The 15,781-nt window shown below is 43.2% G+C and overlaps 1 protein-coding gene across 2 annotated transcripts in view; it reads right to left on the minus strand.

The window, feature by feature from the left end:
- The window catches only part of FBXW11 (F-box and WD repeat domain containing 11), a 291,067-nt gene that overhangs the window by 75,398 nt on the left and 199,888 nt on the right, over positions 1-15,781 (minus strand). For both annotated transcript variants that reach the window (XM_029583589.1, XM_029583590.1), the window contains 2 exons: positions 14,237-14,486; positions 12,460-12,578 (listed from right to left, as the gene is read on the minus strand). In XM_029583589.1, coding sequence (XP_029439449.1) covers positions 12,460-12,578; positions 14,237-14,486 — 369 coding nt within the window. The remainder of the gene's footprint in view (positions 1-12,459; positions 12,579-14,236; positions 14,487-15,781) is intronic.

The following is a 15,781-nucleotide window of genomic DNA, read 5'->3' on the forward strand; positions in this document are numbered from 1 at the left end:
CCCTCACCGACTCTCAATCGGGGGGGGGGGGGGGGGGGGGGGGGGGGTTAGCTCTCACTTATGGCCCAGAAGATGAAAAAAAGGTCACCAGTGTGAGTGCTGAAATTTAGGTGCTTCCCATTGGATGAAAGGCTTTAATGACTCAAAAGGGACCAGGTCTGGGTGTTAAAAAAAAACAAAACAAAACAAAAAAAACACCAAAAATTAGTTTACTGATTCATTAAGTTAAATAAAGTCTATTTGTCCAAACTGATGAGTGTACATCTGACTGTGGTTAAAGGGTTTCTTTCTGTGTAGGTAAATGACCATTGGGTAGAGCCCAAAGTGATTTTACTTGTACCACTCTCCCGACAACTGTCCTGTGAAATTCTAGTGAGGGCTCTCACTTAACTATAAAAATCCTACCTTTAGACATCATCTTCCCCTTGGACACCCAGCCTGTCCTGGATGGGGTCTCCTTCTCTTATTCTTCCTTCCTTTGGGGTTCAGTTGTTCCTTTATCCTCAGCTATTATTTCTAGGATTTGTTTTGTGGAAAAATCGGGGGATCCAGCTATTCCTAGCACTGCAATTCCAGTGGAGAAGGGGGGGATCCAAAAACCTCCCTGCTTAACTCAAAAGTCCAAAAATACTTTAAAAAATGGATATCTGCTCTGCCTTCACTGTCTTTCGCAGCAGGCTCCATCACTGCTGCTTGCTTACTTAGGGTTTAGAGAAGGTTCACAGATCTTTGGCCCCCTGGCAAGGGCATCAGGCTCAACAATCTCTCTCTCTAACTTAAAGTTAGTAGGACCCTCTGGCAGGGAGTGCACGGTGAGGTATCCCCTCTAAAAGAAAACTCCATAAGGCAAGGTCAGGAATCACTAGCAGAGTGTTATTTATTTATTTAGAGCTTTTCTATACAGACATTCATGTGGCAAGACACATATATCGGTTTACATTGTAACACGAAATTGCAACAAGCATTACATGGAACGGGTTACATAGAACTGGGAAAACAGAAAATACAACTGGGGAAGAATTAGCAACTGTTAACAAGTGAGGCATTTAGAGAACGAAGAAATCGATTAGGCAGAGGACTGTAAATCTCCACCAGTGCAATTCAAAATAAATATAAGTAAAATAAAATAAGGTAAAATAAGTAAATATACAATAGTAAGTCAGTGAAGGAGGTCATGGAAATGATCGTAGAGGTATGTTAGTGGTAATACTCGTCTAGTTATGGATAGGTTTGTTTGAAAAGTAAGGTAATGGTGAAGTTCGGCTGGTTATGGGTAGGCTAGTTCGAATAGCCAGGTTTTGAGTTTCTTTTTGAAAGTCAGTAGGCATGGCTCTTGTCGGAGTTCTGGTGGAAGAGTGTTCCATTGGGAGGGACCAGCGGTGGATAGAGTGTTGAAAAAATATATCTGTACTCTTCAGCTGCTCTCTCTAACTGAACTCCCTGAGTGCTAAAATGGCTGGATTAAACACTGTCATCCACTCCAAAGCCTCCTGGTGGGAGGGCCTGAAGGGATGGATGGCTCCTAAGTGTGTTCTAAGGACAGGAATAGTGGCATCTAGTGGCCAGAATGAGAGGGTCTGCCCCAAAAGTAACTAACATTGTAAATGTATCAAAGGCCACTGACTGCTCCAAAAACCCAGTCAAATCAAATCTGTTAGATGAAAAAGTAGCCTTACCAGATACATTTTCTAAAGATATTACTTTCTCATAATTTGTTAAATAATACACTTTAGAGGGAGATGGTACATATTCCAATGTTCAAGAAAAATCTTCTTTAGCATATCATATGGGTTGATCATGGAACATCTTAGAAAATTTAAAAACCTAAGATTCAATCTCCTAGAATAACTTCCCATGCTTTCCATTTTTTGATGCAGTGTGATTTTCTTTCATGACTATACTGAATTCATGCAGAGTTGAACACTTGACACCCAACTCTGCAACCTTTTCTCCATGATCCTTAACCAAATGAGAGCGCTCATTTATATCACCCCCTAAGGAATCTAATACAGAATCAAATCTAAGAGAGAACTTTCTCTAAAATTAGAAATAGCTGACCAGATAGTGTACATGGTAATCACATGAGGCTTAACAGATGGAAAAGATATACTCATTTCAGACCCCGTGGTGATACCACTCACAGCCGACTACCCATCTTGAAAACTGATGTGAGTAGACACTTTGATCTCTTCAACTGAACTGGCAAGTCTAACTGGGGTCATTGAGCCTGCGTGTGGAGGAAGAGGACCTCCAGACTTGAGAACAAAGTCTCTGATAGAGCAGAGGAAGAAAGCCCAAGCTCCCCTTCTACTAGAACCAATCTCTGAAATTCATAGGCATCTAGTGTCTGCTGAGACAAAGAGGAGAGGGTCCAACTGGCATCTCCTTTTAACCCACTGGCAGTGAAACCACAAGAAATCAATCAGATCCCACAATCAGATGAAAAACGCCACCAGAGGTTTGCGGCTTTGGCACGCTGCAGTAGGTGGTCTTAAATGGCCCTGGGCACCTCAGAATGGCACTTCTTCCACCGGACCACAGCACCTGCTGCATCAAGATTTAAAACAGCCCCGGAACTTGGCGCTGAAGTGGGAAGATGAACAAGCCTCACCGGAAGCTCAGGCTTCACTGCAGGCAAACAGAAGGGCTCCACCTCTCCCCCCCATTTATTTAAAAATGTATATACTGCAGCATAAGCATAAAACAATTACCCTCTTCACTGCTAAATTTTTTATTCCTCTTTACCCACTCAAGCACTAAGAAACAGTAAAGCCTTAACAAGTTTCTGGACTTTTTGATAGTTCAATTCCAACTGCACTGCAATTGGTAACATATTCCATAATTATGGAGCTATGCTAGTAAAAAGCACTGCAACTGTTTTCTCACTGAAGCCGACAATTGAAAACCCTGCAAAGACTGCAAGGCCCAACCTAGAAAATACCATTCCAACTTATCATACAAGTACTTTTGACCATTACTCCATAAACAGCAAAAACCACTGTTAGTAATTTAGACTTTATTTTCTCCATCACTGGTAGCTAATGGAAGTAAACTAACAAAGGAACAGCACTCATTTCTACTCTTACCACAAATTAACCTAGCTACATTATTTTGAGTAAGTTGGAGCTTATTGATGACACAAATTGGCATCCCTATCAACAAAACATTACAATCATCTAATGCCCCAAGAATTAGAGATGAAACCACTGTCTGGAAAGCAAAATCCTCCATGCCTAATCATTTGTAATTACAAGCAGGCATGCCGAGCCACCTGAGAAATGCAGAGTACCAGCAAGAAGCTGAATTCTAACATGACCCCCAAGCTTTTAATACTAACTGAAATCTCTAACAGTCATCCAGTACAGGCCGTCAAACAACCTTCCTATTCCAAGAATTTTGGCCTTATTCAAAACCAGTTTACTAGCATTCATCCAACAAGAAATCTTTGTCACATAGTTACTGACCAGATCAACAGTTACAGCTATGCTTCCAATCAATGGGCACCTTGAAACTGGATGTCATCTGCATAAATGGAGTGGAATAGAAGTCTAATGGTTACAGCAGCGGGCAGAGAATCAATCCTGCTGCTGCTTCTTGTGACCTTGGGCAAGTTACTTCACCCCCCCATTGTCTCCAGAACAAGCTTAGATTGTGAGCCCTCTAGGACAAAGAAATATCTACAGTATCTGAATGTACCGGCATGATGTCCACAACTAATGCCGTATATAAAAATGTTTAAATAAATGTAATCTGCTTTGAAGTACCAGAAAAAATGGAATATAAAACAAAATAATTAAATATATGCAGTGACATCCAGCTTCCGAAAAAGATCAGCTACAGGATACTTACAAATGTTAAACAAGGGTGAACGGCAGAAACCTCTGTCCATAAGATCAATGGTTGCAAGAATGCTCCTACTGCCTGGGTCCTTCCTTCCTTCCAAACAGGACACAATCCAGGCTACACCTGCCCACTCAAACCCACCTTTTCAAATCTCTCCAAGAGCTATTGGTAGTTTGATCATCCAGCATTAAATTAGCAAAAGACATTACCTGCTAAAGATGACATTACCAATTCTGTGCCACAACCATGTTTAAAAACCTGACCATTTATCTGACAGGCAACTAGAACTTTCCAAAAATACTGATAATTGACTAAGGACTTTTTTTTTCCATAATCTTAGAAACTGGCCAATAGCTTTCACATTTTGTTGGATCTAAATGAGATTTCTTCAAAATTGGCTTTACCATAGATCTTTTCGAACTCTCTTGAAGACAACTGTCCCTGAATAACACTGTTATTATCTTAGTTAACCATTCTAATACTCCTAACAATTTTGTTTTATTTAATATCATTGTCAGGGGTTCAATGGATCACCTATAGGCTTAATTTCTACCAGAATCTCCCTCAGCCCCACAGCATTAATTCATCGGAGCTCACAAAACTGATCAACTTCGAATATCCCAATACCCCTTCCCCCACCCCTTTTTTTTTGCTCCTGAACTATACTATTTCCATCCAAATGTAACTGTTGGAGCAAAACCTTAATCTTATTACTAAAAAAAAAAAAAAAAAAAAAAAACCATAGAAAAAGTAATACAGTCTGGCATTCCCATCTCTCTCTTCTCCTTAAGCAGAAGAGACTTCACTATCCTAAAGATTTTCCTACTAGTAGACTCAGCTAATCCAATAATACCAGAAAAAGCATTTTTCTTTGCTTCCTGTACCAACTCCCTATATCTATTTGCCATTTTCCTCCAGTCTATAACTCAGTCCTCCTCCACCAGTAGTCTAAACGACTGAGTATGTGACCCAGCTCTCTAGGTTCTGGCGTAAACCAACCTACCTGCTGTTTATCTACAGTAAGCAAGTGTGCTATCCATATCTCATCCATTTGTCAATTCAGTCTGTTTCCACTGAGAACATCTCCGATTCTCATCACATAGGAGGAAGACAAGCTCTGCCATCCAAACCTTCCAGTGCTGGTCTTCACAGCTTGGATGCTGAATGTGCAGTAGTCTCCTTGCTCCTTTCCAAAGAGTTGGAGGATGTTATATTTTCTGACAGAAAAACCTTCAGCTTCAAATGGAAGGGGTTTTTGACTTTGTAGAGGGCCAGCCCACTGTGGCCCAAGAGATGTATTTCATTATCTTTTCTTCCTCTCATCCTCAGGCCTTAGTACCTCTTCAAAGTTCATCTCGGTGCCACTGTGGCATATCATCAGCAAGAAGAAGAGGGTTCCAATCTCTCTCCACCCTACCTCTGGTATGAAGATTCATGAAAGGCATTCCAAACCTCTGTTAAGTAATCCTTGAGTGCCTTGGTACCTCAATGTAGTACTAGCTCGACTCATTAAAACTCCTTTCAAACCTGGGTATTATTGTTTCTCATGACAGTAACTTTGGCACAAATAAGAAATGAACTACAGGCGCTGGTTTCATATTCGCTACATCTGCAATTTTTTCACAATAGAGTGGTTTTATGGATTCATTCCAAGTTCCTTACAAAAGTTGTACTTGCATTTTACATTTATTAAGTTATTGTGCTACCTGCATTTTTTCCAAAACTACAGGCTTTTCACTCCTTGGAATGTAAGGCAGCCCTGGTTTATTGCCCAAAGAGGACTCACTGCAAGCTTCACAACTGTTTATTTATATTCCACTTTTTGCACTTTTTTCAGCGCTTCAAAGTGGATTACATTCATGTCCTTTGATAGGGAGTTGTAGTTTCCAAACAAACTCTGTCCAACTGGCTAGCAGACTGTATAGCGCACTGTTACACACTGGCTGGTATGCAGATTACAGACCCTGTCAAGGATCATCAAGTGAGCGCAGCATGACAACTTCAGTTGCTCATCTAATGGCCACTTCTATTAAGATATTTATAAAGCTGCTACTTGGTCATCTGTTCACACTTTTATGTTCCACTGTATGGACATCATGTCCCAAGATGACTAATTTTGGACAAGCAGTTTTGCTCAACCTCTTCTGCCATTTGGTGGGACTGGATTGTCTTTAAATAAGTGCTTCCACTGTGCAATCCTCAGCTTGGGACTCCCCATGTGTTATGACAAATTTATGCCACCTTATCAACAGGAAAAATACATTTGCATATCTGTAAATTGGGTTCTCTATAGACAGCAGGATGAATTAGCTCTGCTTAATACCTACCTCCCTCCCTGGAGAGTGGACTAACTTGCTAAAGCTTAAGCTATGGAAAAGAAACTTCCTTCATTTCCAATCACAGCAGAACAAACCACATACCTGAAGAGCATGAAGAGGACTGAGGAAAAGACTTCCAATTATTCTGAGGGGGAAATAGCCAGGAAGAACTCAGAATGGACAGTCTTGTTCATCCCTTTCTGACTCATGAGAATATTCTCAATGAGGAGAATCCACCAAATCATGGTGAGGACTTAACAGTAACTCTAGAAATTCTTGTAAAGAGGCACACACTTGTGTGAGTTATTGGGTGGCCCCCACTATATGTGAAAAATTCCTCTATCTAGGACAGGAAAGGTTCAAATTTCCCTCTCTGATTTCTAGGGCTTAAGGAAGCAAATAAATTATTCACTAGCTTAAACAGCAGGGCCTCCACGGACTGGGAAATCCTGTGCTGAAGGAAATATACATGCTCTTCAGAAACCCAAATCAGTTCATCATCACTAAAGGCAGTCTGTACAGCCATGGAAGAATTCTGCACCAAAGCAGTTGCGTCTGCCTTAGCAGCTGCTGGTTCTCAGGCATTCTGCACTGATAACATTGACACTTCCATGGGCAGCGCCGGTTGCACCTCCCACCATGCCCTAACCTCAGAGGCAGAACTCCTTGGATTATGTTCACTCTGCTTGGAAACAACTGACAATGCCTTGGCAAGCTACACAGAGCAGAACGACTGTATCTAATAGTGCAATCTCCTTAACAATGTAGATGGTGCCCTGGTCAGCCCCAGATCTGGGTAAAACAAGTGACTCAGTGCCTCGGGAATCTTCTGCACCTTAAAAGATGAAGAGACCTGCGCCAACAAAGCGATCTCCTACTTCAGTATCAAGGAGGTTTCTGTTCCAGCGGAGACCTGCAGCAAAGGTACCAATTTTTTCTTTGGCTCCATGGAGAACAACCGCAAAAGGGGTCCCTCATATCTTTGGGCACTCTTCTTGGTACCTCGACCTATGCCACAGGCTTCTGTGCCACACATAACCCTGACCTGAGGTAGATCTGGGATTGATATGAAGAGGAGTCTTATCTCAACATCCTGTTCGAAATCCAATGCCTCGCTTCTACATGAGGAGCAGCTCTGTTGTTCAGCTCCAACCGAGGCTTGTGGCTCATCTGCCCTCTTTAGGGTCTCCATCTTCCAGGCACAGTGCTGCTGTGCCCAAGGCAACATCCAATCACAGCTTTAGCAGTTGGAGTCGGGGTCTGGGCCCAGGCAGTGACAGCAGAAGTTAGCATACCAATAATTGACAACCAACACCCACAGATACAGGCTTGAAGTTGCTGAGCATGGGCTTCTTGGCTGTTGCGACCGTCGCTGCCCGACGGCTTCACTCCACCTACCTTTCCCTTTCTTGCGGCTCCTCTTGCTCCTCATGGACGCTTGGCTGCCATGGCGTCTGTCTGCCGTCCTCTCCGGCGTCCCCGGACCGGCTTGGGCGCTGCCTCCCACCTTGCTCTTCAGGTACCTTAGGGCGTGTGCGATGCGCAGCCCTCATTCTTATTTCCTCATTGGCGCGTCCCTCAGGGGCGTCCCCCTATGATGACATCACGCTGCCCGGATATTTAAGCCTACTGTTTATTGCTAGCCGTTGAGTTAACAAGGGTGATCTTACGGATGGGATTTGCTCTCCGTACCCAGCTACTCTGCCTTCCAACTCCTATTGGACTCTTTCTGCTAACAGGGTACCCGCTCCTCGGGGGCCTCATTGTTTTTCAGGTCGCTATCAGGTAACCGGTACTCGCTCGAGGGCCCATGTTCCCTTACTCGCTGCCTGCATCTATCTCCACTTCTACTTGGAAGAATTTGATACAGACGCCATCAGTGAGTATTATTATCATCTACTCCTCAGAGCTGTCTCCCTAGAACCAGGTACTCGCTCCTCGAGGGCCTGCCTCTGTTCCAGCACCATCTCTTACATGGAACCGCTGTGTGAGTACGTTGCCAACAAGTCTCTCTACCTCCAGGGATCTGGTACTTGCTCCTCGAGGGCCAGCTCTCACTATCTCGGGGCTTCTCCATATTTGGGACTCTGTGAATGTTCTATTGTACTCACTTTCTCAGTTATCTCCACTACTGCACTGCTACCGGAGAAACCGCTGTTCCAGCGCCCTGGGGAATACTAGCCCAGCCGGGCTACAACATCTACTCACTACTGCCACCTCTGGTGGTTTCTCAAACTGTCTAAATAAAGAACTGTGTTTGTGCGTCCAGAGCTCAGCCTGACCTGTGGCCCTCACGGAACTTCCCCCCATGGGTGTGGTCAGCTGCCCACAGTGTCCAAGGGTCCACCCAAACCTCACTAACTATAACAGAGGCCTTGGAACATCTCCATACATTTTAGCTTTGCCTTTTTTTCTTCTTAGAATTGAAAAGATCTATTTGAGGAGATAGTGAGGCAACAGCCATGTAATGCCACGCAAACTGCAGTGCCCATCCTGCTGCTGGCGCACTTTACCCTCACAATCAAGCCTGGCTCCAACACCACATTGCCGCCAACACAGACACCACACTGCCGCGAAATGCCCTGGCTGCATGTGCCTTGCTGATTCTTGAAGGCCCTACAGCGGGAACTTGGCCTTGGCACTCCCTGATGTGGGTGAAGGTTCTCTATGTCTGGTATTTAAGAACTGTGTACAAACTGAAGGAAGAGACTATAAAGGAAAATCCATTTTGGTATTGAGGACTCTGCTAATTGTGCCATTTACCATTCTGATTCATCTCAGTAAAGACTCCAGTGTTTTATTCGGCACTACTGTCCACAGTGAATAGAAAAAGTATACCCCTCTCCCAGGGACAAATAATTTAAAGTACAGTCACCCTTTGTACTCTGGGCACTGAAAGGATAACCTTTCCCCCCACCAAAAGGATCCACACCTTGGGGGAAAGAGACTGTGTTAGGAGGTAGCCAGGAGTCGTTCCAGCCCTGAAGAGACAAAATCTTATGACCCCATCGAAGTTTAGCCCACTCCCAAAGGAGGAGTTACATGTCAAAACAATCCTACATCGACTGAGGGAGAACTGGCTGCAGCCAAACTTGAGAAGTGCTCCTTCAAGCAAATGGAATTACCCTTTCTGGGGTACCTTCTCTCTAGCCGGGGCCTCAGAATGGATCCCATTAAGCTGATTGCTATTCAGAACTGGCCACAACCAGTGGAGGTCTTAAGGCCCTCCGGCATTTTTGGGGATTCACTAATTACTACTGTCAGTTCATCCACGATTACTCTCCCATGCAGCACGCTCACTACCCTAACCAAAAAGGGTTGAGACACTCGAAATTTGCCAGAAGCAGCAGTCCAAGCCTTCAATCAACTCAAACTGGCCTTCCTTAAAGACTCATGGCTACAACACCCAGAACCCCAGAAATCCTTCTTCGTGGAAGTAGATACCTTCATCCCTTGTGGTCAGTATCTTCTAACCTAATACTAACTGAACAATGATCCCATGTTTCTTCATTTTACAGAAGTTTATACCTGCCAAGAGAAACTATACTATTGGCGACCAGATGCTTTTGGATGTAAAGCTCATTCTTGATGAGTGGAGATACCTCCTGGAAGGAGCTCTTCATACCATCTCCATGGATCACAAAAACCTCCTGTATCTTCAGCAGGCCCAAAGGTTGAATCCATGGCAGACAAAAGGGTCACTCTTTTGACCACTTTCATTCTCAGCTAACCTACCTTCCAGCCAAAAAGAAGCAATGGGCAGATGCCCTCTCTGGTTCTTTTGAATAAGTGGATACCCAGGAAACACCAGAGCACATAATAGATCCAGCCAGAATTTAGGCCATCACCTCCATCAAGGTATCGCCTGGGAAAATTGTGGTAGCCAAACACCTCCGGGAGAGAGTCTTCTGTTGGACCCATGATTCCTGGCTGGCCAGGCATCCAGGTGTCCACAAAATTTTGGAACTTCTGTCCCGGCACTATTTGTGGACCCGGCGATACGTCAAATCTCGTCCAACCTACGCTACACACACAAGGTTACCCATACACACCCATGGGGTCTCCTGCAACCGTGACCAGTTCTGGAGAGATCCTGGACCCACACCATCCATGGATTTTATAAACCTCCCACCCTCCGAAGGATGCACTGTAATCTGGGTCACGATGGATCAATCTTCAAAGATGAAAGATTTTGTGCCTCTTCCTGGCTTAACACTTCTTTCAAAACGTGTTCCACCTACATGGAATACCCCAGTACATCATCAGCAATCAGTTCATAACCAAATTCTGGAAAAATCTGTGCAACTCTTGACTTTTCCTCTGCTTATCACTCCCAATCTAATGGACAAACTGAGCATATAAACACCAGGCAAGATAGTAACATAGTAATGAAGGTTGAAAAGGACCAAATCTCACTGTTGCCTTGGGTGGAGTTTTGCCACAACAATGACATCTCTATTGTATATGGACACCACCCTAGAATTCCGGTCATGGTACCATTGTCTTCCTCTGCCCCATGGTGGAAAATGCTGCTCAGAATCTGTAGGAACATTGGAGAAGAATTCATCAGCTACTCCTTCAGGCTGCCAAGTGATACAAAAGAGACCAGGAGACGCCATTTGGTACCCAGTTATAACCACGAGACAAGATCTGGGTGAGCACTCAGAATCTCTGTTTGAAAACCTCCTCTATAAAGTTCACTCCATTGGCCCTTCCCAATACTCAGCTGGGTTCCGTCACATACCAGCTTCAGGTACTCACAACTCTTTCCATGTATCCTTACTAGCCTCTGGTCCTTTCGTGGTATTCACGGTGAATACCTCCTCCGACCATCATATCCATCAATTCAGATAAAGAATATGAGGTACAGGAGATCCTAGATACCAAGATAAGGGGAAAAACTCCACTAATTCATCTCATGGAAAGAATATAGTCCAGAGAAGAATGCCTGGGAGCCTGCAAAGAATGTCCAAGCCCCCCCCCCCACCAACAGTTAACCAGGAGGTTCCACAGCCTCTTTCCCCACAAAATGAAAGCCAACGAGTATGGGGAGGAGGCTTAGATAGGGGGAGTAATGTAATGTAATGTCATGCCAACCATGGTGCCCATCCTGAGGCTAGCGCAACTTACCCTTGACCAGGCCTGGCTGCAATAGGCTGCCAGTGCCACACTGCCACGAGCCACCCTGAGCACAAACATGTGCATAGTCAATTCTGTGGCAGGAATATGGCCATAGTGCTCCCCTTTAGCCTGACCGGGCATTTAAGGCCCAGCTGTGTTCCCAACCAGCACCTCAGCAACAGGTCCTCCTACATTGGTAGGTGTTTGTTGTTGATTGTGTTCCTGCATTTGTTCCTGCTCTGTGCTTTGTCCCAGTTCCTGCCTGCCTCCCTCCTTGCCTTGTTTAAGTACTTCCATCATTCCTGCCTAGTCTCTATGTCCACCTTACTCCAGTTCTCTTGTCCATGCCCCTTGCTCTTCTTGCTCCTCTGACTGATCTCTTGTTGTCTGACCCCTGCCTGGATTCTGTTTCTGTGCTGACTTCTGCCTGCCTTGACCCCCTTGCCTGGACACGAATACCGCCTGACCTCCGCCTGCCTGACTGTCTGACCCTGCCTGCCTGATGATGGTTCCTCCTGCTTTGGATATTACTCTAAGTCTTGTCAGTCTCGGAATCCAAGGACTCATCCTGCTGGGAAGGGGCTAGTGTAAGTGAAGCCTTCTCTGTCCTAAGAGGTAGCAAGTCTGCCTGCTGTTGGTATGAGTTCCCATGAGCTGGGTGGTACCAACCATATTGCAGCCCAAGGAGACTCACTCCTTAAGCAAGAAAATACAAAAGCAAAGAAATAGAACAAGGCACAAGCCAAAAGCTGAAAAAACTTTAAGAGAAACTGGGACATGGTCTGTGCAGTAGCTCAGACAAAGAAAGACTGAGGGTAGGGCAAATAATGCAGTGCATGGTGAGTACTGGGTACATGTCACCATCGAATGAAATCATCCACATGTAATGCTTTATACAAGTTTGCTTGTAAATGGAGAATAAAGCTGAAACAAAAAAATGTGTAAACATGAAATGCCTCTAAGCTCCTCTAGTCAGGGCATTAACTGTCAGTACATGAGAAGCTCTTCAGGAATTATTTCAAGAATATACTTACATGCTAAACACCAACAGACAATCATAAGTGCTAACTAAGAACAGAAAACAGCTGCAAAAGAAAATCTAGTATTATTTCATGATTCTTTTAGAAAACAGTTTGTTTTCTGCAAACTGATATAGTAGCAATGCTTTTTAACCCACCTAATGGTATTATCCGATGACCCGCTGACAACTAAACGATCTCGGTATTGGAGGCATGCAATACCACGCTTGTGCCCATTTAGAGTTCGAACAAATTCACAAGTACTTGTGCTCCACACCTGTGAACAAAATGAAGTGGTATATCAAAAAGAAATGTAGAATATGATGGCAGGTATGACCACAAGGACCATCAAAGTCTTTCAACTTTCCTTTTGCAACATCCCAGACCATACCTGATCTTTGGTTTTATTTCAGCTAAAGAGCCTCTATTATCCAAGACTTTAATGAATTTTGATGCTGTGCTAATTTCGACCACATCCAATGGATAATTGTTTTATGAATCACATAACCCAAATGTGAATTTCCTTCAGTTATACCTCTTTGTACCCCTTAGAGAAAGTCCTTTCCATGAAAATAAAATGCTTTCAGCTTGTGTACTGAAAGCATTTTGTATCTCAAACAGTATAAATATACACACATACACATACATATATATATATATACACACACACAAACACATACAGAACCTTGTAAAAGTCTTCACATCCTTGAATTTTTTTTACATGTTTGTCTACAAAACACAAATCTAAATTCATTAAAGCAGGAGCTTGTTTCACTGATCTACACAACATACTATATATTTTCATCTTGAAAGAACATTTGCAGAAATCTTCAAAAAGTAATTACTATAAGAATAAAAAACATTCCCATCCTTTGTCATAGCAAATCCAGAGGAACCTTCATATGTTGTACTTGCTGGGAAAGAGCACTTACATTTTAAGAAAAATTTCTTGGAGGGTTAAATTATTTCAGCTGTTTATATTGTGTGCTAGTTAGTATTTGATTGCCAGTGTTAGATATGTATGTGCACTGGTTAAATAAACATTCTGTGACTAGTAAAAGTTAGTATTCGTTTGCCAGTGATAGAACTCAATTTACATACTTGATCTGAGAAAGTGAAAGTACTGTTCCTGGGCAACTAGTCACTGGTTTGACTCCCACTATCTCACCCTGTCACATTTTTTATATATAGATTTCCCCCCCCCCACACCACAAACAGGCCGATACAGTACAGTGCTCTGGTGGAGCACACTGTTAACTTGCATTTGGACGCGTGTTTGACGCGCTAGCTTTACCCCTTATTCAGTAAGGGATAATAGCGTTTTGAAAACACGCGTCCAACCCCCCTCCCCCCGAAACTAATAGTGCCCGCAACATGCAAATGCATGTTGATGGCCCTATTAGTTATTCCCGCGCGATACAGAAAGTAAAATGTGCAGCCAAGCCGCACATTTTACTTTCAGAAATTAACGCCTGCCCAAAGGTTGGCGTTAATTTCTGCCGGCACCGGGGAAGTGCACAGAAAAGCAGTAAAAACAGCTAACCCTTATCAGAACCACCATGAAGCATTACACATAAAGCATGAAGAGCGCATAAAAAGCATATACTTAAGAAAAGACTGTTAAAAAACATGAAAGGTGCATTCTATGTATTCCAAAAACATAGGAAATAAACCAATAGAAAATTGAAATAAATTAGGATTAATAAAAAGAATCCAAACCAATAAATCCCAAGTTGATCTAGACAGAACTGCTGCTTTTAATATGCCATATGTGTCAAACATCTGAATTGTGAAGAAAGTTTGAGAGACTGCTGCTTTACCTATACAGAAATACATTCACACAAGATGGTCAGCTTGGGTAACCTAACTCAGGAAACGTTAAAATGGCGAACAGTAACAATCAGCTTTAGAGTGGCATTTTAGTTGTGCACTTACTTTAATGGTCCTATCTCCTGAGGCAGACACTATGTACTTATCATCAAAGTCTACCACATTAACAGCTGCCCGATGACCAACTAGGACCCGACGCAGAGTGATGTCAGTAGGAGAAGCCATGTCCCAAACAGCAATGGATCGGTCCTTTGAGCACGTTACCATTAAACCATTACAGAATCGCAGATGAAGCACAGCCTCATTGTGATGTATCAGTGTGTTAAGGACCTCTCCCGTATTTACATCCCAAACTCTTTAAAACAAGAAAGAAAAAGAAAAAGGAATAAACATGGATACATTTTAATTGTTTAAATTATGATAGAGTACTCTTATCCTGGAAAACCGTTCATACACGTTCATTCAAATTTCTGACAAGGAAAGCAGACTGCTCAGTGACCCTTCTCCCCCTACTCTGCACAATGCCACCAACATTTAGAATCTTTTTCTTTCTATATGAAAACAGGCCAGGTCAGTTTAGTTTGGTAGAAAATCACTGGAAGATCAGAGCACACTGATGTCATTGAGCATTTTTAAAGTTGGCCTGTCACTGTTTGGCAGTATTTTTAGGTTCTTTTTGCCACTGGCTAATGTCTGTAATCACCAGCTATTTCTGGCCTAATTATCTATAAAGATATATGCGCATATTTTCCCAAAAATTCAAATAATGAAAGTTATAACCATGTGCAAATTCATATACCAAAGAAAGACACTAAGCATCATAAAGTGTTCAGATAACTCCTTGTTTTATTATTTAAATGTTTTATATACCGTCATTCCATGTGAGAATCACTAGATCATAACGGTTTACAGGTAAAACATTCATAATTATATTAACATCATTCCCCACTCTAAAGTATTCAAGAAGCCTTTTATGACCAAAGAGGACACCTGTTCCCAAGCAGGAGGGCATTACTACCGTGTTTCTCCGATAATAAGACAGGTCTTATATTTAATTTTTGCTCCAAAAAACAGGTTAGGGCTTATTTTCGGGGATGTCTTGTTTTTTTTCCCCATGATTGGTGAATGAGGACAAGGCTAAGCCCACCTCCTCTTTCATTCACCAATCAGATTCAATTTTTCGGCTGAACCTTTTGGCTCGGCCTTTGTTATCGGCCTGCTGCGGGATATTTTGTTTTCCCGCGGTTTGGGCCGATTTTATTTTGGCTGCCCCGAAACGATACCCAAAACCCGACCCAACCCTTCCAATTTGATTAATTAAAACCGGGTTTGTATGGTAAAACAAAAACAAAAAAAATACCCCAAAGCCACACCAACCCTCCAAATTTACTTCATTGCAACATCCCCCCCCCCCCCCCAAACTTGCAGAAATTCCCTGGTGGTCCAGCAGGGGGTTTTTTTGTTGTTGGTTTTTTTTTGTTTTTTTACAAACCCCTGTCTGCCCACACGGGTTTCTTTCGGGACCCCCCCCCCCCCAGGGACTTTCGGTAAGTCTTGGGGGGGGGGGGGGGTTGGGCAAGTCTTGGGGTGCAACCGCGCTGCTCTGGTACACCTATAACTAGGGCTTATTTTTCGAGTCCTACTCCAAAA

This window comes from Rhinatrema bivittatum, chromosome 18 (assembly GCF_901001135.1).
Source record: "Rhinatrema bivittatum chromosome 18, aRhiBiv1.1, whole genome shotgun sequence".
In the NCBI taxonomy this organism is placed as follows: domain Eukaryota; kingdom Metazoa; phylum Chordata; class Amphibia; order Gymnophiona; family Rhinatrematidae; genus Rhinatrema; species Rhinatrema bivittatum.